General features: G+C 40.5%; 5 protein-coding genes across 5 annotated transcripts; 4 read left to right on the top strand and 1 right to left on the bottom strand.

The window, feature by feature from the left end:
- The first annotated feature begins 22 nt into the window (after positions 1–22).
- LOC308388331 (DNA damage-inducible transcript 4 protein-like) lies at positions 23–1,844 on the top strand. Its single transcript, XM_080868962.1, has 2 exons — positions 23–750; positions 995–1,844. The coding sequence occupies exons 1-2, from the start codon at positions 591–593 to the stop codon at positions 1,501–1,503; spliced, it is 669 nt and encodes a 222-aa protein (XP_080725088.1). The 5' UTR covers positions 23–590; the 3' UTR covers positions 1,504–1,844.
- A 2,701-nt stretch (positions 1,845–4,545) lies between these two features.
- On the bottom strand, positions 4,546–11,581 carry dnajb12a (DnaJ heat shock protein family (Hsp40) member B12a). Its single transcript, XM_080868620.1, has 9 exons — positions 11,304–11,581; positions 10,780–10,957; positions 8,946–9,091; positions 8,689–8,859; positions 7,285–7,364; positions 7,053–7,162; positions 6,797–6,969; positions 5,907–6,049; positions 4,546–5,142 (listed from the first exon to the last, which is right to left on the bottom strand). The coding sequence occupies exons 1-8, from the start codon at positions 11,434–11,436 to the stop codon at positions 5,928–5,930; spliced, it is 1,113 nt and encodes a 370-aa protein (XP_080724746.1). The 5' UTR covers positions 11,437–11,581; the 3' UTR covers positions 4,546–5,142; positions 5,907–5,927.
- A 78-nt stretch (positions 11,582–11,659) lies between these two features.
- Positions 11,660–14,620, top strand: trmt2b (tRNA methyltransferase 2 homolog B; the record flags this gene model as incomplete). The annotated part of the gene is made up of 2 exons (XM_080868619.1): positions 11,660–12,490; positions 13,895–14,620. The coding sequence occupies 2 exons, from the start codon at positions 11,660–11,662 to the stop codon at positions 14,513–14,515; spliced, it is 1,452 nt and encodes a 483-aa protein (XP_080724745.1). The 3' UTR covers positions 14,516–14,620.
- A 485-nt stretch (positions 14,621–15,105) lies between these two features.
- On the top strand, positions 15,106–19,286 carry scdb (stearoyl-CoA desaturase b; the record flags this gene model as incomplete). Its single annotated transcript, XM_080869717.1, is given in 5 exon segments — positions 15,106–16,180; positions 16,182–16,205; positions 16,607–16,861; positions 17,603–17,831; positions 19,257–19,286. Coding segments are annotated over 5 exon segments (816 nt in total). The 5' UTR covers positions 15,106–15,902.
- A 1,822-nt stretch (positions 19,287–21,108) lies between these two features.
- On the top strand, positions 21,109–25,950 carry wnt8b (wingless-type MMTV integration site family, member 8b). Its single transcript, XM_080868188.1, has 6 exons — positions 21,109–21,347; positions 21,873–21,906; positions 22,756–22,894; positions 23,500–23,625; positions 23,720–23,862; positions 25,041–25,950. The coding sequence occupies exons 1-6, from the start codon at positions 21,277–21,279 to the stop codon at positions 25,608–25,610; spliced, it is 1,083 nt and encodes a 360-aa protein (XP_080724314.1). The 5' UTR covers positions 21,109–21,276; the 3' UTR covers positions 25,611–25,950.
- Positions 25,951–26,387: the final 437 nt, after the last annotated feature.

Genomic DNA, 26,387 nt, shown 5'->3' with positions numbered 1-26,387 from the left:
TTATAAATTATTCCCAGGGGCGCTGTTTAAAACAAAAGCTATAAAGTTAATGGTCAGCACTCTTTCTGACCATTTGACGGAAACGACAAACGAGGTCTACGTGCGAGACGTGTCCCCCATGTCATTCACAGGAATCGATCTTTCAACAGCTGTACAGTCATCGTCTTTTCCTCTGGGCTTTCGTGTGAAATTTCTGTTGGGCGGATCTTTCTTTATCGTTTAGTGGGATTTGTGTGGCAATCTTTACTTTACCTTTAAAATGACTAACAAATAGAGGAGTAAAAAAATAAAGAGTAGAAAGATCAGGAACTTCTGCGCGTATGCAGGATGGGGGTCGGGCTGTTGCTGCAATACCGGCAGAGGGGCTTTGCCTAATCATCAATGGGATCAGCAGTGTTACCAGGCAAGGCAGAATGCTGAGGACGTGAGCTGAATCGTCATTGGCTGAAAAATACGATGGGCGGGGTGTTCTTTTCATGGGTATTTAAGGCTTTGTTCCATTGTTGCAGAGGTCTTCCAGCTGGTCTGGTTCAAGGGACGGGGCCACCATTCGAGGATACAATAGCACTTTAATTTTTTTGTTTTTAAGGATGTCTTGCAATCAGTCTCTGTACGGTAGTTTTCCTCCATCTCCATCGGAGGACAGGGGCTCACAGCGGCTGTCCTGGAGCAGTTTGCTTCACAAGCTGACAGAGCTGAAGGGACACAATCAGAGGGTGACAGAAGATCAGTACTGCAGGAGTGAATCTGGTGAGTGTCATTTGATCGAACTAACACTGTTCAAGAATATATATGTATAATTTCTGATTGTTTAAATGCATTTTGGAAAGAGAAACAGAGAACAAGAGAGAACGAAGTCTTAAAGTACCAAGAAAATATGCTTGTCAGTCTTTCTTCCACTTTGTTTAATGATTAGAAAACTTAAAAAAAAAGAAAGGTGAATCCCACACTGCTATATATTCCTTACTAACTTGTAGCTACTCCTTTGTTTCAGGATCTATGACAGATCTGTCAGAGTTAGACATCAGCTCCTTCTTCTATCCTCTGGAGGAGACCTTGGCTGCAGATGTTGTGACTGCCATTGCACATAGTCTCAGTGATGCATCGCACACCAGCTTGGATTGCTCCAAACTCATCCTCCCTCCCTGCCTGCTACACAATATCAGCCAAGAGCTGCTCCACTTGGCCGCGATAGAGCCTTGTGGTCTCAGGGGAGCGCTCATCGACCTGTGCGTTGACATGGGGAAACAGGACTCCCCATGTACTGTGGATCAAATAGCAGTAGATCCATCCCTTGTCCCAACTTTCCATGTGACACTGGTGCTGAGGGTGGAGTCCAGTGGACTGTGGCCAAAAGTTCAGAAGCTCTTCAAAAGTAGCAAACCAGCACAGACATCCTCATCGTCTCCGAAGCACCACGACACCCTGAAGCTGAGCACGAGTTTCAGGGCTATCAAGAGGAAACTGTACAGTTCAGCCGCACTGCTGGTTGAGGAGTGCTGATCGCTGAGCACTCCTGTCTCTGATAAGCTGAACTCTAAAGAAACTGTAAAGAAGCTGCTAATTAATGCAAAATCTTAACAAAAGCACTCTCGAGACATAACAATGATGACCTGTCTGTGATGATGTATGACGGGGTTAATACTGAACTACCTTTGTCTCATAGCAGCTACTCATGTGGGTGCAGTGAAGATTAGTGTTTGCACATGGGTCAGTTTCATTCCTGTGAATGTGAAGCCACACCTATAAGGGAATGCCTTATGTATGTGACATTTAAATATACCAACGGACACTCGTTTTGTTTTGTTTTTTTAACATGAGAGAATAAATTATTTTTTTATTAACTTTTTGTGTGAGTTTTATCTGTCTGTGTCCCATATCCACACAAATTCATACATGCTATGTACTGCAGTGCTGAGACAAAACAGTAAAGCAGCAGTATGTTGTATTTTATTTCTCTTGCACCAACCATTCAGTTATGTTACTGCTGTAAACAGATACTTCCAGCAGTTTTCTTAGAGTAGTCAGTACTTAATGACTTGACATCAGGGGTGTTAAACATGAGGCCCGGAGTCCAGAACTGCCCACCAAAGACTCTACTCTGCCCTTTGGATGGCATGGGAAATGTGAAGGAAGATATCAATTTTAGACTCTACCTCCCCCTTGGCCATTATACACCAAAAAAATTAAGTACATAAATCACAGAAAGTGGGTTTAGTTTTTTAAAAAAGACAAAAAAAAGGAGAAGTATTCTGTCAGTTTTTTAATTTGTAGTCACAGGACAGTCTGCACAATGAGCTAACAGAACTTTTTCTATAATTTTACACATTTATTTCTTGCAATTGAATTTTTTTTATCATGTAGTAAAACTGAGCTATAATGTTGAAACGTCACTTGTTTCCTTATATTAAAATATCTTATGGCTTACATGTGTAGTTAAACTTTACACCGACAGAAAGAGGTGTTTCACTGGTTCAGCCCACTTAAGATCAAAGTGGGCTGTACGTGGCCCATAATGTAAAATTTGTTTGACATCCCTGCTCTACATGGAGTGGAGTAGTCAACAGGTGTAGTTAATGAAGTTAACCAACTTATCTTGAAGAAGAAACCTTAAAGATAACAGGGGAAACTGGCAGACACCAGTAAAAGTGAGATAGTACTGTCTGATAACGGTTATCATAGGAAATGTGTGAATGTTCAACAGTAATATTCAAAAGTCTTGAGGAACGCATCAGTTTTAAAAATGTTGTTTCCAAAAACTTTATACATTTTAAAAAGGTTTTAAGCATTAGTTCGCCAGGTTTACTAAAAATCTTTGACATCGTTCAAGCATAAGAAAGGCACTTAACAGAATGACAAACCTTTAGTTGAACCTACAAAAAAAAAGTTACCATAGTTCGAAGGGTATAAAACTGTATTTTTGCAACAACAAGATGATTCCCAAAGAGCTATTAGCCAAATTCCTGGCGTAGCACAGCGTGGTGTGAAGTGTGGCCTTAAAAAAATTAAAAATCTGGAAAAGTAACAGGCCTGAAAAAGCTGCAGCAGATGAACAGCATCTGAAAGACCTGAGAGACCTTCAATTAGTTATTAATCAGTCAGCGACTTCATTTTTCAGCATGACAATGATCCCAAACACATCGCCAATACAGAAAAAGCATACTATTCCACACAATGGAGCACTCCATCAATCATTCATGGATTGGCCTCCCCAGATACTGGACTTCAACTTTGCTGAAGCAGTTTGGGATCATTTTGACAGAGAACATAATAAAAAAGCAGTCAACAATCAAAGAGCTTTGAACTACTTAAAGAAATGACAAGAAAGTTTGGTAAGAGCTCAGGCTGTGTTTAAGTTTAAAAGTGGCCACACCAAAAATTGACTTTGAAGCTTGTTAGAAATGTACAAACTGTTTTTGCTTATATATATATATATATATATATATATATATATATATATATATATATATATATATATATATATATATACATACACACACACACACACACAAATCATATTTCCATGTGTGTTTGCATCAGTTTCCCTGGAAAAATATGAAGAAATGAGAGGCTCAATACTTTTACGCAGCACTGTACATCACAATAAAACTCTCATTGGAACCAACTTATCTTGTGTGTGTCTGAACCTAAAGCCAACATTAGACAAGGTGTAAACCGGCGGTTCAAAGAGTGATGATTCACATGAAGTGAATGCGTCACGAAGCAGATGTGTCACCTTTTCCTACACATGTGAGAAGTTTGCCTTCAGGCCATCCAACTCCCAAAAAAGCTTTCCTAGGAATAGCAAACATGGAAAAAAAACAACCCACAGTTGTTTCCAAATGCTAGCCGAAGTGCAACTGAAACCTTAAAGTATAGTGAAGCAAGACGTCTAAAATAAAATTTAACACTGATTTTTTTTCCTTTTTTTTTTTAAACAAAAACAAAACCACAAAACACAGAGGACACAAATCTCTACTTTCCCAGAGCGAAACTCGTCTGTTCACCCACCACAACCAGCTGAAGGCCGGTTGCTGACTCCCGAAGGCCTTTTACATCCAGCTTTTAAGTGTTTATGTGGTATTTTTTCCAGATTTCCCACCAAAGTCACAAACATATGACACAAACAGCATGACTGATCAGTTGCAGTGATGGTCCTAGAATAACATTATGCCATCAGAGAAACAGCAAATACCAAAACGGGGGATATTGTGATGCTATAGGTCATCATTCTCACCCCCATATCTACTACATACACTGCAGCACACAGTTTAAGCAGTTTACAGAAAATCCAACGAGGACGTCAAAACTGTAAACGTGGAGAAATAACTGAAAATTAAAAATGTAAAGGTTTTGAACTGCGATTCCAGTTTCCTGTGAACGCTACATTTAGGCACACTCAGAAACCCGCTTTTATACCCTGACTTACATAGTGTAAAGTTTGAATTTGGGACACAAAAACTGACTTACTATTGAAGCACATAAGCGAGTGTGTGTACGTGTATGTATGATGTAAAACAAAAGGCGTGCACCAGTCAATCATTGGACAATTTTAATTCAAAGAAACTTTTATACAATTTTAGCATGTTAATTTAATAAATATGGTTTACTTTCATTTGTGCAACAGTTTACAGTAATTATGATCCAACAGGCTACAAGCAAATCCACTTAACAATGTAAATGACTTCAATAACCCCTGCACTGTTAAAAGTAAAATGAATATTTACATTGGTAAAACTACAAAAATTACACGCTTTCCTTGTGAGTGGCTCAGACATCTGTCTATGACAAGGCCATCGGGTTTCTCAAAATATTTAAGAAAAAGAAAACGATTGGGACAGAGGAAGCTAATCTTAGTAGCTTTGCGTACCGACAACAATGCTCTTACTTTTCAGCACGACTACCCGGCCGCCTCTCACCACTGTAAAGATTCTAGCAAGACAATGTCAGCAGTGAACTCAAAGCTTCTCACAGTTCTACAGGAAGTCAATCTACACCGAGGCGCAGAGAGGTTCCCTGATGAGGTCTGCTGCCCACTACACGTAAGGCATTTTTTGATTCTCTTGGTTTGCTGCAGAAATGTGGTCAAATTTGAGTGGGCTCCGACCGATTTCTTCTAATTAGATTCAAGTACTGACGAACCTGAGAAAACCAAGAGAATAAATCACAGTTATACAGCCATTCATATCACAGGATAATCACTTCAATGTTATATATATTTAAGTTTCTTAAAAATATCATTCATTATCACTATTACTCAGTAACATTCACCATGAGTGGAAAGGTTAAATTATACAGATAATTTTGCATGTTTTCACCAAACCAGCTACTGTTACTTTACACCTGGTCACTCTTTTTGAATTGTAGTTCCTACTTTAAAAGGTGGAACGTTAATTTATAGGGATGTTTCCTTAGCTCAATATGGCTAAACAATCACAGTCAAAGACAGATTTCTTTCATTTACTGCAGGAGCTTTTTTTTAAGCAGAAAAACTGTGACACATTGTTTAAATTGCACTTGTTTTCCTTATATTAAGACATCTTAGGGAATAAAGGGGTAGTTAAACTTCTTTACACTGACAGGAAGAAGAGTGTCACTCATCCGGCCCACTTAAAATCAAAGTGGGCTGTATGTGGCCTGCGATGTAAATTGATGTAAATTGATGTAAATCCCTGCTCTTGAATATCTGGTATCAGTCCCTGACACAGCTCGATTATCAAGCCACGCAAAAACAAGGTGTACTGACTGATTCTTGTAAGATATTAAAAATAAATTTAAAACAGCATTCTGAGTGGCTGGAGTAATGGGGGATGTGTCAGATAAAACATGCAAAAACTCTGAATTCTTTCCAGTCCATATACGGCATCCTGTAGTACTCATACTGTATGCCACAGACAGCAACGTACCCATATGTGCAGAAGTGTTTTCTAGCCATCCAATATGACTTGAATCTCAGATAGTCTGGAACAGCTGGGAGTCCCCATCCTCTGTGCTCTCTGGTACAACTCAGAATCCCCGAAGTAACGAGCACGATACAGTAAGCCTTCCTCTGAAAGTACAAGAAGAGAATTTGTCAGTACAATTCACATTAACTGGTTCAAAATCAGGCAGAACTTAAGTGTTAAACATAGAATAAAATATGGATTTAGGCTCCTGGTTTGAAGTGCGAAGCCAACTCCCAACAGCCAGCAGGGGGAGCTTTCCTCCTGGTCTGGTTCTGCTCTGTCATCCCAGTAAATACTTTTCTGACGACTTGATTACCTCAATTGCTAGGCTAAAATCTAACTGAATAAATCCTGAAGTTCATTTTGTAAACTATGATCCCATTCGGAGTTAAAAAAGATAATACAGGGTCGTATAGTGTCCTTGGTTTCACACGGGACGCACTCGGTTTCCAAACACCAAGGCAGCAATAACAGCTCAACCCAAGGCTGCAAAACAGGAATCCTCCGACCTCCAGGTGACGTCATGGTGGCTACATCTATTTTTTATACTGGTGTTAAATTGCTCAGTTGGACGTTGTTTTAAAGAACTTGGGATGTTAACCAAACAAGCTCAAGCACTACAAGGTGACATAAAATATTCAATGAAGAAAAGAAAATGAAATGTAAACAATAAGAGTTAATCTTTAAAGCCAAATTTGAAGAAAAAAAGAATAATTCCACCCTAAAAATGTGAAAATCTTCCAGTTTTCTTCTTGTTTCGCATCAGATCTTGAATCAAATAATTACTTCAAATATTTAAACTCCGGCAATGTAAAACTCAATAATAATCATAGCTAATGCTGTAAACTCACTCTGCTGCTTCTCCTTCCAACAGTTGTTTCTTAGATTGGAGATGTAGTCTTCTTCTACACTTCTCTCCACAGTCTTCAGCATATTTCCAGAATATTCCTCATTGAAACGTTCTCCCACATAAAAAGGCACCTTCAGGCTTGATGTATGCCTTTTGTGGATATGTCCTGCTGACCTGGTATAGAAACATGTATAACTGAGGGTGTGACAGATGTTCAGACACTTTTGCACAACCTCATTAACCAATGCACCACTTACGGGCGGTAGCTAAGGCTGTATGGAGGCTGGGTGACCATCATCTGACTGAGAGCTGAAACAATGATGAGGATTAAGATGGGCATCAGCTGGACAAACAGAGCCAGACCTCCCTGTGAAGAGAGGAAAAAACAAAAATGGACTGATTAGTTTTTAACCACAGATCAGACACTAAATCAGGTGGTATAAATATCAAGTGTATTGAAGGTCTTACAAGGTTTAAGCTTGTACTCACATCTCTCTGTTGTTCTCGTCTTTCTTGCCTATTATGGTGTGCAAAGTGCATTCTTCCATTTCTGTAAACATGTACGTTACCTGCAAAATTTGAACACATCATGATTATGAAACTGCGCCTCTTGGATATGTAAAATTCAGTCCAAAGCATACTCAAACTTTCTGCCTAATCACTTATGGCATTCTCATGCTCAACCACAGAGAAGGATGTTCTGTTATTTTTAACAACTGGTCCAAGGAATCATGTTATTTGGTGAAACCGGTCTGGTGTTCATGACATCATCTCTCCTAATTATACTGCAACACAACTTGAGCAACAATTACAGAGAAAGTCAGAGAAAGCATCTCTTCAGCAATCAACTAGCACATAACTAAACATTACAGAGGAGCCGACCACATTTATGGAGAAGTGATGAATCAGTAGCGGTAGCTTGTTGGCAGTGTGCGGGCAGTTACGGAAGCCCGCTACCTGCAGAAAGTGTCTGTTGACAGATGAGGGCAGTGTGAAAAATATGTGGTACAACCGGTCTGGGGGCTACTCTTGCTTGTGCTCTTCTTGGTCTGTAAGCAAGCTGAAGTAATAACACACAAAGAGCTGATGTGAATCCGAGTGTCCACTGGAGCTGCTGTTTGTGCATTTCGTGCTGTGCTTTGTGGCCTTTGATGGCTTTTTTGCAATTCCCATTCCTCATGAATGCTGCTGTCTCCCCCTTCCTTGTTACAGCCCACTCAACACAGCGTCATCGACATCAAGCACAGTGCAGTTGGGATTTTGGAGAACTAAACATGAACACGTTTGTCCTGGTTTAAAAAAAAAAAAAAAAAACCCTCCCAGGAGGGTCTCTGAAGGCAAAAACCTCCCCAAACTCCTCATATGCTAAATGATAAAGCAGCAGTGCTATAAAGATGTACCCAGGTCCGTTTGTGCCGGTGTCAGCCTGCATTTTCTTGTTGTGGAGGATGAAAATGATGCATGGTCAACAAATGCGTAGATTCACACAATAAGCTGGTTTGCAGGTTCCTCCTTCACTGCCTCCATACAGACACTTTGGTGGTAAGGACAGACAATGGTGAAGGCGAAACGATCCTCGATGATTACCAAGAGTTTTTCAAACCTTTCAACTCAACTCATTTCTAACACATGTAAGCATCTAAAACCAGCTGAATATGCTGGCTTTCAGTCTGGAGTGATTATCTTTCTGCATTTAGAAAGGTAATCTGGGAAGCTGCTTTGTAAAACTGCCAGATATGAGGGAAGATTACATATTATGGTTATGTAATAACCACTAGCTGACTCTCGTGTTGTGCAGAATTTCTAAGATCCCTTGCTTGCTTTGATAAGAGTGTATCAAAACACGCCAAACATCTTTACTGGGATGTTATTATTCCTTTGAGCTCTACTTACTTGTTGGAAAGCCTCCACCAAAGAACATGTTAAAGAGGTCCTCGGGTGAGATATCTGCTTCAAACTCATGATGGTGTCTGTGTCTGCTCGGGTGCGTTCTCTCCTCGCCATACTGGTCGTACTGCCTTCGTTTCTCAGCGTTACTCAGAACAGCATATGCATTACCAATAGCTGCAAGACACACAGAAGATCACCACCGTTATGCACTTTCTGAATCTTTGTGTCCATGTCTTTCCCGTAAATAACTTTTAATTTACCTTTAAATGCTTCTGTGGCTCCTGGTGCGTGATTTTTATCTGGGTGAAATTTCAGAGCGAGCTTTCTGTAAGCCTTTTTAAGGTCCTCCTCAGAGGCAGTCTTTTCCACTCCTAGGATTTGATAGTAATCTTTACAGCTCTTAATCCTGCAGGAAAAAAATGATACAGCAGAGATTGTTAGGAGACTACACACGATAAATAAAATAAAACACTATAAACACAATATGTAGTTAGAGCTACAGAGATGTGACTCTGAGTCTTACACTATGTGGATTTTATGATGCTTATTTTTTTAATTTCCGCAAATAATAATAAAAAAAAATATATATTTACAACATTCACATCCCCAGTTTGAGCTCTCTCTCTCTTCAGATCTAACTACTTTAACTTTACATGAACCATCATTTCTACCTGCTTTGCCATCTTTAGGGACCGATATTGACACCGGTGCAACTACTGACATTGCTTATGGGTCCGATACTTTTATCACTTCTCTTATTGATTCTAGATCAATTTTCTGTAGAGGGGGGAAACAGATTTGCACATCACTTGGGTGTGTAGAAGACGTCTGTTTGACGTCACTGTTTTGCAAAAAAACATGTCAGCATTGATAAAAGGAACTAATAAGTCTGGAGCAATGTGATATAGATGGATTAGATAATGTGGTCATCACATCCCAGTAGTAATGATATCTTGTCATCCTAAACCTAAACCTGTTGACCTATTGGTCAACTAAATCTGCTGGACTGAGTGGTGTGTGAAATACAGTCACTGCACACTTTATGAGGGCCACCTTGCTGAATGGGATGTCTTTTTGCCTTCAGAGGTGCCTTAATTCTTTTACGGCATGGGTATTGGAAAACATTCCTCATGATTTTGTTCCATATTTACATGACAATATCAAAGTTGCTGCAGATCTGCTGGCTGTACATCCATGATGTGACTCTCCCGTTTCTCCGCATCCCAAAAGTGCTCTATCGGATAGAGAGCTGGCGATCATTTGAGTACAGTGAACTCACTGTGAGACTACTTTGAGATGATGTGAGCTTTGTGGTCTGAGGTCATAAAAGCATGGGCATGGTTAGCAACAACACTCAGGCAGGGTGTGGCATTTAAAGGATGCTCAATTGGTTCGAAGGAGGCCAGAGCATCACATGAAAATATCCCCCACAATGAAGAGCCTGAACTGTTGATACAAGGCAGGTTAAATCCATGCAGTTTATGCCAAATTTTGACCCTAGCATCCAAATGCTGAGATTCATCACACCAAACTGCATTTTTACCAATTTTCTTCTGGCCAATTTTGGTGAGACTGTGTGAATCTTGGCCTCAGTTTGCTGTTCTTAGCTGACAGGAGTGACACCTCAATGGTGTCGGTTCGATGCGTTCTGCCTATAGAAATGCTCTTCAGCATACCTTGATTTTAATGAGAGGTTATTTGAGTTATTGCTGGAAGAAGTCTAGCCAATCTCAATCACACTCAAGCTCAGTGGATCGGCAGTTTCTGAAATACTGAGACCAGCCTGCCTGGCACCTAAAACCACTCCACATTCAAAGTCCCTTGAACCACACGTCTTCCCTATTCTCCTGCTCAGGTTGCACTTAAAGGGGTCGTCTTGGACATGTCTACATAACTAAATGCACTAGGTTGCTGCCATGTCATTGGCTGTTGAAATCCTTGCATTTGCCAGCAAGTGTACCTAATAAACTGGTCAGGTAGCGTATATTCACTATAATCACACTGACTTTTTGATAAACGTCAAGTGATATCGACGTCAACCAGCTCTACCAGCATTTTCACTGCAACAAAGGGAGCACATAGACGCGAACTGACTTTTTAACGGCCTCCAGCTGCTCGGCTGTGTAGGACTTTCCCGAGTCCGCCGTCGCTTGTGCGGACACTTCGGGCTCCTCTCTGCCGCCGCGGTGTCTCATAGCGGGTCCTTCTCCGTTCACATGACTGCCGTTCTCCTCCGGAGGCTTTCCATTCTGCGCTAAAGACTCCAGTAAGTCTGTGAAAAGACAGAGGAGACATTATCGACGGTTGCCACCTGAGTTCACGTTTCCTATGTCGTTAATCCTACCACGGTTAGCTACTTGTTAGCATCCCAGCTGCTACGAAGACCACTCTATAAGGGATAAAACTGCGAATACCGACTAATCGTCCACTATGTTGAAGAAACCAAACGTATTAGAGAAACGCGACTCTAGGCTGAAAAACTACAAATACCAGTGTCGGCTAGCAGCTGGTGTAACGTTAATGCTAGCATTAGCTGCTTCGGTTTCACAGCGACGGCCTAGCACCCATGATTTAAAAAACCCCCAATCACTTCCCAAACAGGCATTTATTCGACGTACTTTTGGCTTGCTCTGTCGGAAACAGGCGTTGTGCCTTCTCCAGGAACTTTCTGGCTTTATCCGGCTGGTTGTTACTGACTGCATTTAGGGCTATTTTAATGCACCGCTCCGCTTCGTCCTTGTTTGAGTCCATCGCGACACAGCGGAAATGTTTACTTGCCCTGGGACGCAGGGGGATGTCGACAGCAAGCTTATCTGTCCGGTAAATAAGACGTCAGAGGAGTTTCTTTGAACCTCCAGCATGTGCTTCATGAACACCCGGTAAAGTCTTTTGCCGTGTACACCTTATAGATTACAATGCGCTAATCCTCCTGCAGGACCCTCAGCCATAGTAGCAAGTTTTTCAAAAGTAGAAAATGGCCTTGGTAGCTGCACGCAGCAAGTCAGTTATATTTGTCAAACGTGACCTTTTGCGGTTTCTAGCGAATGGCACTATTGTAACCGAACAGGGGAACCCACCATCAAAGAAGCGATGGAGGAAAGGTAAGGAGAAGAAACCACCCTCATGTACTGATGATGTGTCGTGGGAGGAGAGGCTGGCAGATGTGGTCACCCCTCTGTGGAGGCTGAGTTATGATAAGCAGCTTGAGCTCAAGCAACAGAATCAGGAGAAGATCCTGTCCCAGCTCTCTGGGCATCTTTCTGGCGACTCACCTGTCAGGGATAAACTCAGCTTTCCTGTGCTGCCTGTTCTGCCCTCACCAGTGAGAGATGGCTACCGCAACAAGTCCACATTTTCAGTCAACAGAGGAGTGGATGGCAATCCGAAGACGGTTGGATTTTACGTGGGCACGGGCAGGAAGGGGAACATCGTCTGTGTCAGCGGAGACCACCTGCTCAACATGCCACAGAAGCACAAACTGGTGGCCAGGTGCTACCAAGACTTCATCCGCCTGTCCTCACTGGAGCCCTGCCTGCTGTTCCACACCGGGGGTCACTGGAGAGAGATCACAGTGAGGACCAATAAAGAGGGCTGCACCATGGCCATCGTGTACTTTCACCCACAGAGCCTCACCCCAGCAGAAGTGGCCGTCCATAAGGCGGAATTGGTGGATTACTTCACGCAGGGTCCTGGATCGGTCTGTCAGCTGGACTCGCTGTACTTCCAGGAGAGCAGCATGACTCGGTGCACCCATGAGCAATCTCCCTACCAGCTTCTGTATGGTCAGCCACACATATATGAGGAGGTAACCTCACAGAGATTTCATAATCCCTTGTCCAGCTGCACAGACACTGTTCAAGTGCTTGCTCTCATGAATAATTTCATGTATATTTTAATTCAGATTCACTGCCAAAATAGGAAACAAAAATAGGTAAATGTGCACATTTAAACACTTAAATTTAAATAAAGTGTTTGAAATCTGTTATTCTTTTATTCTCTTGGCTATATAATGTCTTAACACGATCCATTCCCGCACAAAAGAATCGGAGAATATTGGAAAAACATTACTGAAAGCTGGTGTCAGTTGCCTCATGCAGAGCTGCACATCATTCAGTACTTGTTTGTGCATGTTTCAGTAAGTCGCTGCACATATTTTCCTAGCAAAATATGAAGAAATTAGGGTTGGCTCGAGACTTTTGCACAGTAATGTATCTAAGGACATGTAAATGAGGCATGTAAGAGCATTATTTGTAATAGCAAAGTTATCATAGCAAGGCAATAGGGAGAAGCAGAAGGGAAGAAGTAATATTTTTGAGGTTAAGAATAGGCCATGTAGGAAATTCAGCTTATTTACAGCTGTGGAAGTACTGGGAAAACTCCCCACAAGATACATCACGGAAGCAGTGGAACATGTATGACTAAAATGTAAGTCGGCCATTCCCAAAGCCAAGAGTACTGTGTCTCATTAAACACCAGAAAATCCAGCGGAGCCCATCAAGCCCTGAATCTTCGCCCAAATTAATACAAGAGAAAGAGATGTATTTCCTTGAAAACTTTATTAAATAACATAAACAACACAGACTGTTGTCTATAAATTCCTAATGTTACGCAGTCAGACACAAGGTGCTAAGGCCAGTGTGTGACCCGACTGCTACTGGAAGACAGAAATGTCAATTCAAGAGCTGTAACTTTAGGTCAGAGTAATGACTAATATCACAACTTAACCACCTAATATTACCAGTTTTGTTTCACTTTTTATATAAATAAGTATATTTTCATACATTTGTAATGAACTTAGTATATTAAAACTGAGTTTCTGTTATTACTGTGGCCCACCTGCAGTATCTTCGTGGCCCACCAGGGGGAACTGTCTCTTTAAAAAAGACAGGAGTCATTATTCAAACTTAGCAATGAAATATAAAACTGTGTGTTTTTGTGTGTACAGCCATTTCTCCCTTTCATTGCATCCCTTGCAGGCTTGCATTTTGAAGTCTTGTACCACTACTCTAGCCAAGCAGGTGGCAGTAATACACCTTCATGTTGGTTGTCAGTTGCCATAAAACAATAACATTAGCTTTACTTATAAAACCATCCTTATAAACATTGAATTTATGTAGGCAATAGAGAAGAGTGGGTAGCTACTGTTTAATATGTTTTTACCTTATGATTGTTTTTTTTCATTGCTCCTCTGTCATCTTGTGATTCTCAGATACTGGACTTCAAGTTCCGCATCTCGGCCGACGCCTTTTTCCAGGTGAACCAGGCAGCTGCTGAAGTCCTCTATGCCACAGTGAGAGACCTTTGTGTCCCAAACACTGAGGAGGATGGAGGGCAAACAAAAGCCGGCAGCACTCTTCTAGATGTGTGCTGTGGGACGGGTGCCATGGGAATCACTATTTCTCCCAGAGTGGACAAAATTATTGGTATAGAGCTCATAGAACAGGCAGTGGAAGACGCTAAACACAACGCAGCTCTCAATAATGTGTTAAACTGTGAGTTTATCTCTGGGAAGGCAGAAGCTGTGCTTCCTGGCCTTATATCTCAGCTGAGCTTCGCAGGCAGATGCCTTACAGTCGTGGTAAATCCTGCTCGAGCCGGCCTCCACCACAGGGTTGTCCGGGCTTTGCGAAACCAACCGGCTATCCGCAGGCTGGTCTACGTTTCTTGTAAACCAGACGGAGAAGCTATGAGGAACTTCAAGGAACTTTGCTGTGATCCTAACTCACAGAAGAAACTCACAGGAGAAGCATTTTCACCAACTCTGGCTGTGCCCGTTGACTTGTTCCCACATACTCCTCATTGTGAAGTGGTGATACTTTTCGAGAGGTAGCAAATAGTTTTTGTTCAAAGGTTGGCCTTAACCCTGAAAGCTTGTAAGTAGAGGAATAATGATGTACTGTATTTTAGATGATAAAATAAATCGTTGCGCATCCTATACTCATGTTTGACCCACGTGTTCTCAATTGTTTGCTTTCAGGACTCTGTGCTACCAGTGCAACAAGTTACTGTTTAGATTATTAATCAGCTAACGTGCCATTGTTTTGGAGTAATTATTGGTTTATAAAATATTAGAAAGATGAATATCCAACAGTCAGTCCCCAGATATATTCACGTTAAATACTGAAAACTAAAAAATGGAAAAATCCTAATTTTAATGGTGATCGACATTGTTGATTTCACATTATCAGACTAAGCAGACCTAGAGTGACATAAAACACCTCTAAATACAGCACTGGGGGGTTTATTACTCTGCTCTGACAGATTGTGCTTTACCAAAGTCCTTATAGGAGGAGGTCTTGCAGCTCTCTCCCCCCCCCCCCCCCCCCCAATTTATAAATTAATTCCATTAATTAACTAATGGAAAGTAACACACAAACAGTAACACACACAAATCCATGGACTTTGGTATTTACTCAAATAAATAAAGTAATACCTTTCAATCCTTTAATTTCATGAGCAGCATCAAGACAGTTCAACATCTGGGAGTCTGATCTGGTCAGATAAGTAGCAGAAGGGGTTGTTATAACAGTAGAACGTCAACAATGAGATAACCCCCAAAACAGGTATGGTTTTACAGGTGGGAATTATATGCGCTGGCATTTTTTTTTACTAGTATTGCATTTTGACTATGATCAGTGTGGTAACATGAGGCGATACTTAGACCTTGCATTAGGGGTGAAAAGCTCCAGGCCTCAAGGGCCGGTGTCCTGCAGGTTTTAGATATCACCCTGGGTTAACACACCTGAATTAGTTCATTACCAGGCCTCTGGAGAACCTCAAAACATTTTGAGGAGGTAATTTAGCCATTTAAATCAGCTGTGTTGGATCAAGGACACATCTAAAACCTGGAGGAGACCGGCCCTTGAGGCCCGGAGTACACCCACACCTGCCCTGCAGAGATTGCACAGTCTCACAGGCAGGCTTCAAATACAGCTAACAGGCATCCAGCCTCCCCTATCACTATCCCACCCCACGCAGATGGCAACAATCCAGTCAAGGGGACCTCGATCACCTTAGTCTAACGTGGACTGTCCCCTCTCATCATCATAATAAGTTACTAATTAAAATGTCTAGCGTAACCTAAGCGGTGAACGACAAACAAAAGAATAAGAGTGTCTGCAGACACGATCGGAGACTGTGTGCGCGTTTTACTGATCACATCTGTCTGTCTAGTTTTCGAGGTGCTATTACAGGGTCCTCTTTGCAAAAAATAAAAAATGACTAACAAGAAGCAAAGCGGAGATGCAAGGACAGACTCAAGTACGGTAGATGATGCTATTTACTTTACCTATAAAGAGAAACCATGGAAACTGCCGACAGTCTTAAGATGGAGAAATATCATAGTGTTTATCCTCTTACATCTGGGAGCACTTTACGGACTGATTCTCATTTCCTCCACATCGCCTTCAACCCTTGCATGGAGTGAGTATTCAGGAAATCCAGGGGCATGCTTGGTTGTACGATTACATATGGGAAAAATGGAGGCTGATCCTCTCTAGCTTTATAAATTTCAGGGTAAAGTGCTATGAAAAAGTAACCTCTGGCACATGATAAAAAGACACTATCTGCATATCTTCAAACTAAATATCATAAAAAAGGAAGCCAACCTGACACGTTTTAAATAACTGAATGGCCATTTAAAAACATGCAATGTAATTCCACACGGGAAAAGTATTTGGCTACTGCTTTTACAGAGGTGTTCACACTTGCTGATCTGTTAATCAAGTGCTTTTTAAATTTTAAGTATTTGCACTTTTTGTTTTTACTGTATATTAAATTAAATACTGTAATGTAGTAAGAAAATATTGTTTTTTTTTGTCATAAAACATTGATGTACCTAAATACTTAATATTAAGTTACAAAACATAATTGCGGATGTGATGCTTCTTTTGAACACTTGTACATAAAATAAAATGCAAAGTCTGAGATGTGATATACTTCATGCCTTCTCCCTGTCTATGTGTATGCAGAAGAACATATATGAATGGGTGAGGGACCATTGCCTCCACCACAAATATGTATGCACAGACGCAGACCCTCACAATGCCTCACGGGGATTTTTCTTCTCCCACATTGGTTGGCTCCTGGTCCAAGAACATCCTGACTGCGCTGAAAAGAAACAGAAACTCAGCCTGTCTGACCTGACGACAGATAAAGTGGTTATGTTCCAGAAACGGTGAGCAAACCTTAATGCAGACACTGATTTGGATCATAAAAAAAGTACAGTTATGCAAGACTCATTCAATCAACAACAAGCCACAGAGTGCAATAATGCACCTCATACTTTATTGGTAGTCCAGTTGATTTCTTTCCAAGCTCCTTAGAGTAGCAAGACTTGGATGACTGAGAACCTACACAGACATACTTTATTACTGTTTCTGAGCTTGATTTCTGCAAAACAATGTTGAAAAGTGAGTTTGGCCTTGAATTGATTTAGTAATGTTAACTTTTTGGTCACTAGTAAACATTTACACTGTTCTGGGCAAATCCTCCTCTGCTAATGATGGTCAGTGACCTGGTCAGAGGTACTGAGGAAGTTGTTGCCCTAATAACGATGATGTTGGTGCTCTTCATGCTATGTTTGATTTCTGTTCCATTTGGAGTCACTGGTAGTTCAGGAGGTAGAGCAGGTCCTATCTGCTCTAGTCTGCCTGCCTTGGAAAAGATACTAACCCAAGTATGTATGTGGATGTTACATAGAAAGCACTTGCTGAATGTGCTGAATGAATGGATGAGACATGTTGTATAAGTGCTCTGAGTTCTCCGGGAGAGTAGAAAAGCGCTATGTAAGAATTTGTCCAATTACCATTCAGAGTTTGTGCGTCTTTGAAACTAGTCCAAAAAAATGTTCATTGCAAACCAAATTGTAGCCAACTAAGAATGGATGTATGAGATGCTATCTGTTGATTTATTTCAGACATTACGTGGTGTCTATGCTGGTCCTCTGGTTCCTCGTGCCCACGCTGGTTCCCTGGTACTTCTGGGGTGAATCCTTAGTTGTGGGGTGCTTTGTCCCTGGGCTCCTCAGACATGTTGCAGTCCTAAATGCCACCTGGCTTGTAAATAGTGTTGCACAAATGTGGGGCAACAGACCTTATGACAAGAACATCAACCCAAGGGAAAACAAGTTTGTTTCTTTCAGTGCCGTAAGATTTTCTTTTACAACTCATTAAAGTTACTATTTGCAGTCAGGTCCTTAACTGTATGGACAGTGTCACAATTTCTTAATTTAACCTCTATATACCACAACAGCAGATTTAAAAAAAAAACTGAAGTGCAGACGTTCAGCTTGAATTCAATGGGTTAAACAGATTATTTTTGCATTAACTGTTTGGGAATTGCAGTCATTTTTGTCCACAGGATCCCATTTTCAGAGAATCTAAATTCATTTGAGAATTGACTGATAAGGTCAGGTGAGGCCTGCTTAGGCCTGCTCTTATTTCATTAAAGGTTAAGCAGATAAAAGCTATGGAGTCTGATTCCAAGTGTTTAACTTCAGTTTAATATCTACTAGCTGAACCCTCAATTTAAGGTTCAAAGAGATATAGGCTGAAAAGCCAAAACTAAACCTGAGAGGAAAAAAAAAAAATTAGGAGAGGCCAAATCAAAATCTAGCATGTTAGTAAGAACTAATGTACTAACCAGCTCGGCAACAGCGACAGGCCTGAAAGACTACAGAAGAGAGAGATGATCAAAGAATGACTTTACAACATCGAAGTCAAGATCATAATGACCTAGAAGGTGCCAAACTTATTGTAATTGTAAAAGTACATATATAATGAGAAAATGTTTTCACAAGTAAGGGATTTGGAAGGATGTTAATCACAGGTGCTTAGCTTAACATACAAATGTGTGTGATTATCTTTTTATTTATTTATTTTTCAAGATTTTTAAATGGAAAAACGAGTGTACTCAGCATCAAATTATCCTTCACATGCTTCAACCAGTGTCTGTCTCCCTACTGCTTTTCTGTGATGAGTTATCATCACCATCACCAAATCAGTAGTTTGTCTCTTTTTAAGAATGACTTGCTACACTGATAAAGGCACTTTGTTCTTGATTTTCAGACTTTTTTTTATTGTTGTTTTTTGTATGTATGAACCTTAAGCAGGCACCAAATTCTTTGCACACCAGAACGGACTTCTTGTTTTTTTTTTTTAAATTTGGAGCACTGTAAAACTATTCACATTCCGAATAAAAATAAATAAATAATGTAAATTTAAAAAAATGAAATAAAAGCAAGAATCACAACCAGTGCTGTTTGTTTTTTTTATACTATCTATACTAAGAATCACTCAAAAGCAGCTAAGTATATGTTACTAATCAAAATGCTACTTTAGACAAGAAGATTATGCACTTTGACATTATTTAAAGAATAAAAAAAAATAAAAAATGACTTGACAAAAAACTTATAGAAATCACTTATCTTTGCTGATAGCTGTGTGAGTTTGGATCATATCCATCTGCAGGTTACACATTTGACATGCTATTCAGATATGGTCTGAACATTACTTGCAGCATTACGTTTCTGCTCCATTAAACTTTGACATTGTCCTTTTTTACTGTGGCAGGGTGACCAAATGCAGATAAACTTGCTGTGAGACAAAGGCAGCATTTGTGTGGGACACCTCTGAATTTAATCTAATTTACAAATAAAAATAAACTGTGCACTGCAAGTGTGGCAAGATTAGTATTCTTCTGTGCCTGGGATTAAATATTCATACACTGTCACACATTTGAACAATTATGACACATACATAAACAATGCCTCTTCACGCTATACTTTTATGCTGTGTGAAGCTAAAAATGTACTCAGTTTCCATCATGTTTACTGAAATCTGCAGTGCTAAATTTTTGCTGTTTGTTTCAGGTAAGGAATAACAAACTTCTTGTCGTAGCTCATGGTCATAGCACCCTAAGCATTCTCATCTGATCTGGGAAACTAAGCAGGATTGGGCCCGGTTAGTTGGGAGACCACATGTAAAAATGAGGAACTCTATGTTTGAGGTGGCTGTGGCTCAGGAGGGTGAGTGGCTTGTCCATCAAATGGTTGGTGATTCAATCCTTGGATACTCGAGGCTGCATGAGAAATTTTCTTTGGGAAATATACTAAACCCAGAGCTGCCCCCAATCCAGTGGGGTGTATACAAACGTTAGAAAAAATGCTTGTGTGAATGTGATTGTTTTATCCTATTGTAAAGTGTCCTTGGGTGACTTGAAAGGCGCTCATAAATAAAATGTATTATTATTATTATTATTATTATTATTATTATTATTATTATTATTATTATTATTGGGTGAATATGACTTGGAGTAAAAAAAAAAAAAAGGGGGGGGGGGGGGGAATGCCAAATAAGGACCAATCATTTATAAGAAAAAAAATAAATGTAGTGTTTTTTTGGAGAAACAAAAACAAAAAAAAGAAGCTAAGGCAACAACGTGGTTCCTGATTTCATCTCATCTTACTTGTCAGTTCTTTTTAAATCTTAATCCAAAAACATCCCTCAGAAGTCCCTCATGATGACCCCCCCTCCCCCGCCCCAAATCCCAATTTGCACACAAGAAGATCGCAAAAGTCCTGCCTCAGATAAAGGAAGGGACCTAAAGGTCAGACGAGGTTATTGGGGAATAACCCTTTATCCAGTGTCAGGAAAGGGCCGTCTGGATTAGCGATGCAAATGTCCTATTTCTGATCAGTGGCTTGGCCTTCACTCTGTCACAATCCACCTTTTATGTGGCTGTTAAAATATAGCAGGCAAGTAAACAAAAATGTACTCCTACTAAGATCAGTAAAATAAATAAATAGAAAATTTTAAGGGAAAACCTGCTAAACACTCAAAATAAACATCGCCGCTCCCTGCAGCACGTCATCGCACATTATTCTGAGAATGCATCTATCAAGAACCCCCACCCAAACATCATTCATTTGCAGAATTTTGCTTTAACTCTCCTATAAATAAACAAATATGAATTAAAATAAATAAATCAATTTTAAAAATCAATCACTAATCGGGAGTATTTGACCTGTATGAAACTACACACTCGCTCGGTGCTGTTAAATTTCGTTGAGTAACAGTTTCCATGACAGATACACTGATTCAATCACACCTTTGTTAAACTGAACCAAAGTTTTCTGTTGTCCCATCAAACTGACAAACGGCTATCCTCCAGCTAATCCCCGACAAATCAACTGCTTTTCGATAGCTTAAATAAACATTTTCTCTGCGCAGAAATTCAAGGGATCACTGTTACACTTTTCCTAAAGGATTAAACAGATCTGCCTTTGCTTTTAAAGGAAGGCAGGGAACCTACCGTTGCTCGGCCCTGAAGGCCCAGGGTGCCCTTTTGATCATTTCAGTCTCTCCTTGGTGCATTACTTCTGATTGGCCAAGAGAGTAAGAAGGGGGAAAATCTTTAATTAAGCAGATAATCTCTTGTTGGGACGAGAGCAGCTCCATTTCAGAGCCCCCGCCTTGAATCCTGGAAGCCCTTGTGAAGTTTCATGTGCTGGTAGTTCAGTGTCCTCTCCATCTTCACGCCGTCTGCAGCTTTGGACGAGTTGCCGTCTCTTCCCTCCCCTCACCTGTCAGGATGTTCATGCACTGGGAGGTTTTTTATTACATTTTCATTCTCCTGACTCACATGAGGTCCACCTGCTGCTGGTAAGTTGGTTTATTATGAAATATTAGCCACTTTCTTGGCTATAACGTCCGCTCCAAATAGCCTACTGAAAAGGATTAACTGAACACACGCGGGGAACTTTTATTCATTTATTAATTCGAAAAATAAAAGCCCAATTTATTTAATAGAATTATTCAATAAGGAACCTTTTATAAAGGGCTTATTGGGTTTGAAGGCGGTTAATAAGCACTTAGTGTTGGCTAAATATAAGCCGTTTATGAGGTCGATTTGCGGGTAGCCAGGTTTTGAAAATTCCCTGAGATTTCTTACAAACTAAAATCCATCAACCAGCGAAATTTTTTTTTCTTGACTAAGTCAATAAAATAACATTCCCACATCAGTTCCCACTTTTAAAAAATCTTTCAGTAGTGTGGTTCACTAAAGTTTGAATACCCACATGTCATAGTTTAACATGTTACAAAGTGCACTAATGAGAGATGAATTAGCAGAGGAATTTGTGGAGGACACTGAGCTTCCCAGGGTGAATAAGCTGTCTCCTTTTCCAGGTCAGTGAATAATTTCTTGATGACTGGACCCAAGGTAAGCCAACTTTCTTTTGATCTTCTCTCCTCTCTGTTTTTCCACAAAAGAGAAAGACACTTCTTATGAGATCTTAACTCAAGTTTAGGGACAAATTCTGGTACCTGTCTGCGTTGAACAATGGTGCTACATCTGTGATATTCTTGGACTTTTGTGATTTTTTTTCTTTACCCCCCCATCCGTACACTTGACCTTATTCAAAGGCTCTGTGTAGCCGAGGGTTGAATGTGTTAAGAGGCAAGAGCAGGCACTGCTGTAGTGGGTGGTCATCATTAGTGATCCAGACCCCTGTGAAAGAGGTGGTACTCCATCTCCCTGAAGGCCACTTGAGACATATTAGTTATATTATCATTCACACAGTCCGAACAAGCAGCAGAGCGGCAGGCGAAACACGCACAGACGGCGCTTTGAGACTTTACTGCAGCTGATGAGACCTCCACATGCAAACTGAGCCGCTTCATAGTGTTTTTGTCACATAACTGACAGATATCATCTATTTAATCTGTCTGTTAAAGAGTAACCACTTTATACCAGCTTCTTCCACATTTTAAACTCCACATAGTAACTTAAATTTTGCACTGATAAGAAAGTGACATGAAAGCAGTGGATTTAACACTAACAAATGTGAAAGTCGCACATCCTTGATCCAGTCCCTCATGATCTTTTAGTCCCGCAGATAGCAGCGACTGACTTTCCCTGTACTTGATCAAGCTCGTTCAACCATGTTTCCTAAAAGTATAATATGATGCTTGTTAGGTAGGATGCATCCTGGTACTGAAATCACAGCAGATGCCATGTTGTGAAATCACACTGCTGTTGCTGTAAAATGTGCATTGTATTATAACGCAGGCATACCTGATCTACTCAAGCAGCGTGGCAGCAGGAGCTCAGAGTGGCATAGAGGAGTGCAAATACCAGTTTGCATGGGACCGCTGGAACTGCCCCGAGCGAGCTCTGCAGCTATCCACGCACAGCAGCCTGCGCAGTGGTAAGTCCTGACCCCCCCACCCCTCACAGAACAACTCAACGCCATCCCAAATATTCCCACACGCCTACGAGGCTGAGATTCCAACTCATGGCAAACATGGCAGATTTTCAAAGATGTTTAAAAAGTGGTATGCAACTGTGTGCTTTTTTTTTTTTTTTTTTTTTTAGGTTTATTTCTGATGCTTGAGTTTTTTTTGTCTTCTTTGTGTCTTACAAATATTTGCTTAGTCCAAAGAGTTGGGATTGTTACAGAGGCAAGTAAGACAAGAGCCAAAACAAAAAGGCACTCATGTCCCACCGAATCACAGCCTCTACATACAGAGATCCACAAACACAAAGAGACAGATTTGTTAGGTAATATAAAATAAAATTAGTTTAATTTAGAGAATATTTATAATAACTGTCAGTGAGGGTTTTACTCTCCTGGCACGAAGGCGGGATTTTTTTTCAAAATAATTTTCATTAAAAAAACAACAGCAACAACACAAAATACATAAAGTTAAACTCTCTCTGTAGTTGATTTAACTTAGTGGAAGGAAGCAACTGGAGTATAATTGTGTGAATGTATTAGACAACATAGCTAACAAGTTTCTCCGATGATAATAGCAAATCGAGAGACGGCGTTTGTCCACGCCATCAGCTCAGCTGGCGTTATGTACACCCTAACCCGGAACTGCAGCCTTGGAGACTTTGATAACTGCGGCTGTGATGACAGCAGAAATGGACAACGAGGTCAGAGAGATACACGAACGCGTACATGACATGTGAAAGGACAGTTTTCGCTTCCTAAAGCGATTCCAGTAATTTCATTCTTTTTGTTTTATAGGTGGTCACGGGTGGCTCTGGGGTGGCTGCAGTGACAATGTTGGCTTTGGTGAGGCCATCTCCAAACAGTTTGTTGATGCTTTAGAGACTGGACAGGATGCACGGGCAGCCATGAATCTCCATAACAATGAGGCTGGGCGCAAGGTACAGTATGCCCTCTTAATTTACCCGATCAACTTGCAAATGAAAAACGAGCATCTTGCATGAGATGCAGTACAATCATGCAATATTATGGCTTTAATTAACCACTCATTATTTAAACTGGGTGGCATCCTGGCTTAAAATGTAAGAATCTTACACGGCCCTCCGACTGATTGCAGATTGTAAAGCACCTTTTGAATCATTTTTCCCTGCGCAGAATTACGCTGAGTGTGCCACCCAAGCATCCCTTTCACGTCGCTATAAGTGAGGTGCCACTCGTCTCCAATAATAACAGCGTGTTCGGTGTACCAGAAGGGCCTATTTACCAGTGCTGAATGCTCCTTATGACAAAACCTCAACTCAAGAATCTCAGGATCACTGGTGCACGCTTAATTAGAGATCCTGGGGAGCCAGACATTGCACGGCATTCTGTATTATTCTGCTTTTTTTAAAATAAGTGTTTAGTTTTATTCTTGCAATAAGGATCCCACATTTATGTTGGTCTTTGTTTGGCCCCGAGGGAGTCTGAGGGGACCACAGGCGTGCAGCTGAAGTGGTCTTTGTTTACGGTGCCTTTGCTCCCCCCTGTTGGGCCCTGGGATCCCCATGGCACCTGGAGCATCATTGTAACAGAAAAAAATGGGGATAGAAAGAGAGAGGGAAAAACCCCTCCTTTTTCATTTATCCACTCAATGGGACTCTCCATTGGGTCGTCTCACACTAGAAAACATGTTGATAATGAACATGCTAAATAAATACTTCTATTTATTCTACGAGGAACAATGCGACCCGATGTGAAACTTTGATTCAGCCTCACTTCAACAGAAAGTTCATCCCCTCTTCACGGAAAGAAAACACCGCTTTTCAATTGACAGCTGTTTTGTGTTGGTTGAAGTCAGGAAACACAATGGATGACAAGGAACTCCGCGATGGACCTCGAAGCTATCATTTCTTCCTTTTCACCGCTTTCATGCCTTTATCTGAAAAACTTTGAGAATACAATCAGTTAATTTGACCACACGTCAATCAAGAATTTGCAGGAAATGTATGCACCAACACACAATTACGGTTTTTATGTTTTGACAGTTTTTCCACTAAACTCAGAGCAAAACACAGTTTTCTTTAATGCAGTGAACTATTCCTATTTATTTTGATAACATGAACTGTGTCTGTGTGCCCAGGCTGTGAAGGGAACCATGCAGAGGACATGCAAGTGCCATGGCGTGTCAGGAAGCTGCACAACTCAGACCTGTTGGCTGCAGCTGCCAGAGTTCAGAGAGGTGGGGAACTACTTGAAGGAGAAGTACCACAGGGCGCTGAAAGTAGACCTTCTGAGAGGAGCGGGGAACAGCGCGGCCAGCAAGGGGGCCATCGCCGAGACCTTTAGTTCCATCTCCCGTAAGGAGCTGGTCCACCTCGAGGACTCTCCTGATTACTGCCTGGAAAATCGCACTCTGGGTTTGCCTGGCACTGAGGGCCGCGAGTGCCTAAAGAAAGGCAAGAACTTGAGCAAATGGGAGAAGCGAAGCTGCAAGAGACTATGTGGGGAGTGCGGCCTGGCTGTGGAGGAGCGTAAGGCTGAGATGGTGTCGAGCTGTAATTGTAAATTTCACTGGTGCTGTGCGGTAAAGTGCGAGCAGTGCAGAAAGACAGTGACCAAGTACTTTTGTGTGAAAAAAGGAGGTCAGAGGGGAAGAAGCGAGAGCGCCGGGAGCCGCAGGAAGAACCTCAGACTGAGGAAGAAGCACTGAGGATCTTAATGATTTCTTGCAGCTCCCCGGCAGATTCTTTTTTAGATAGTTTGTTTTGGATAAAAGGATGATCTCAGACCGTCGTCAGTGTCCACAGCGTTTTAAAAGTAAACACAACGGCCACAAGATAAAGGAGATGAGAAGGGTTTTAACAAATTTATAGATGGTTAGGAATAAATGTATTTAAGATATATTTTTTATATTTTTTACAACATCTTGAAAAGTCACTGGGCATTTGAAGAGTTTTTATCTGCTTTCAAAATTCTCCACAACTTCATGTATTTATTGTCATGCAGATACACAATCTTGGTGGACGTGGCTATTGTGGTATAAATAACTTATGTGTATATATATATATATATATATATATATATATATATATATATATATATATATATATATATATATATATATATATATATATATATATATATATATATATACATATACATATGTATATATATATATATATATATACATATACATATGTATGTATATATATATATATATATATACATATACATATGTATATATATATATATATATATATATATATATATATATATATATATATATATATATATATATATATATATATATATATATACATATATATGAACCCGTCAGTAATCTTTGTATATAAAACACCCATCAGTGTCAAGTTTTGAATTTTCTCTCCCATCATTTGGCTTGTTGTGACCTTTGCTCCACCTCTTCATGTATTTAATTGTACATAAAATGAAGCACTTTGTACTGTACATTGTTAATTTATTGCGA

This window comes from Rhamphochromis sp. 'chilingali', assembly GCF_963969265.1.
Source record: "Rhamphochromis sp. 'chilingali' genome assembly, chromosome: 20".
In the NCBI taxonomy this organism is placed as follows: domain Eukaryota; kingdom Metazoa; phylum Chordata; class Actinopteri; order Cichliformes; family Cichlidae; genus Rhamphochromis; species Rhamphochromis sp. 'chilingali'.
Note: the sequence above shows the minus strand (reverse complement) of the source record. Positions and strands in the feature narration are given on the sequence as shown.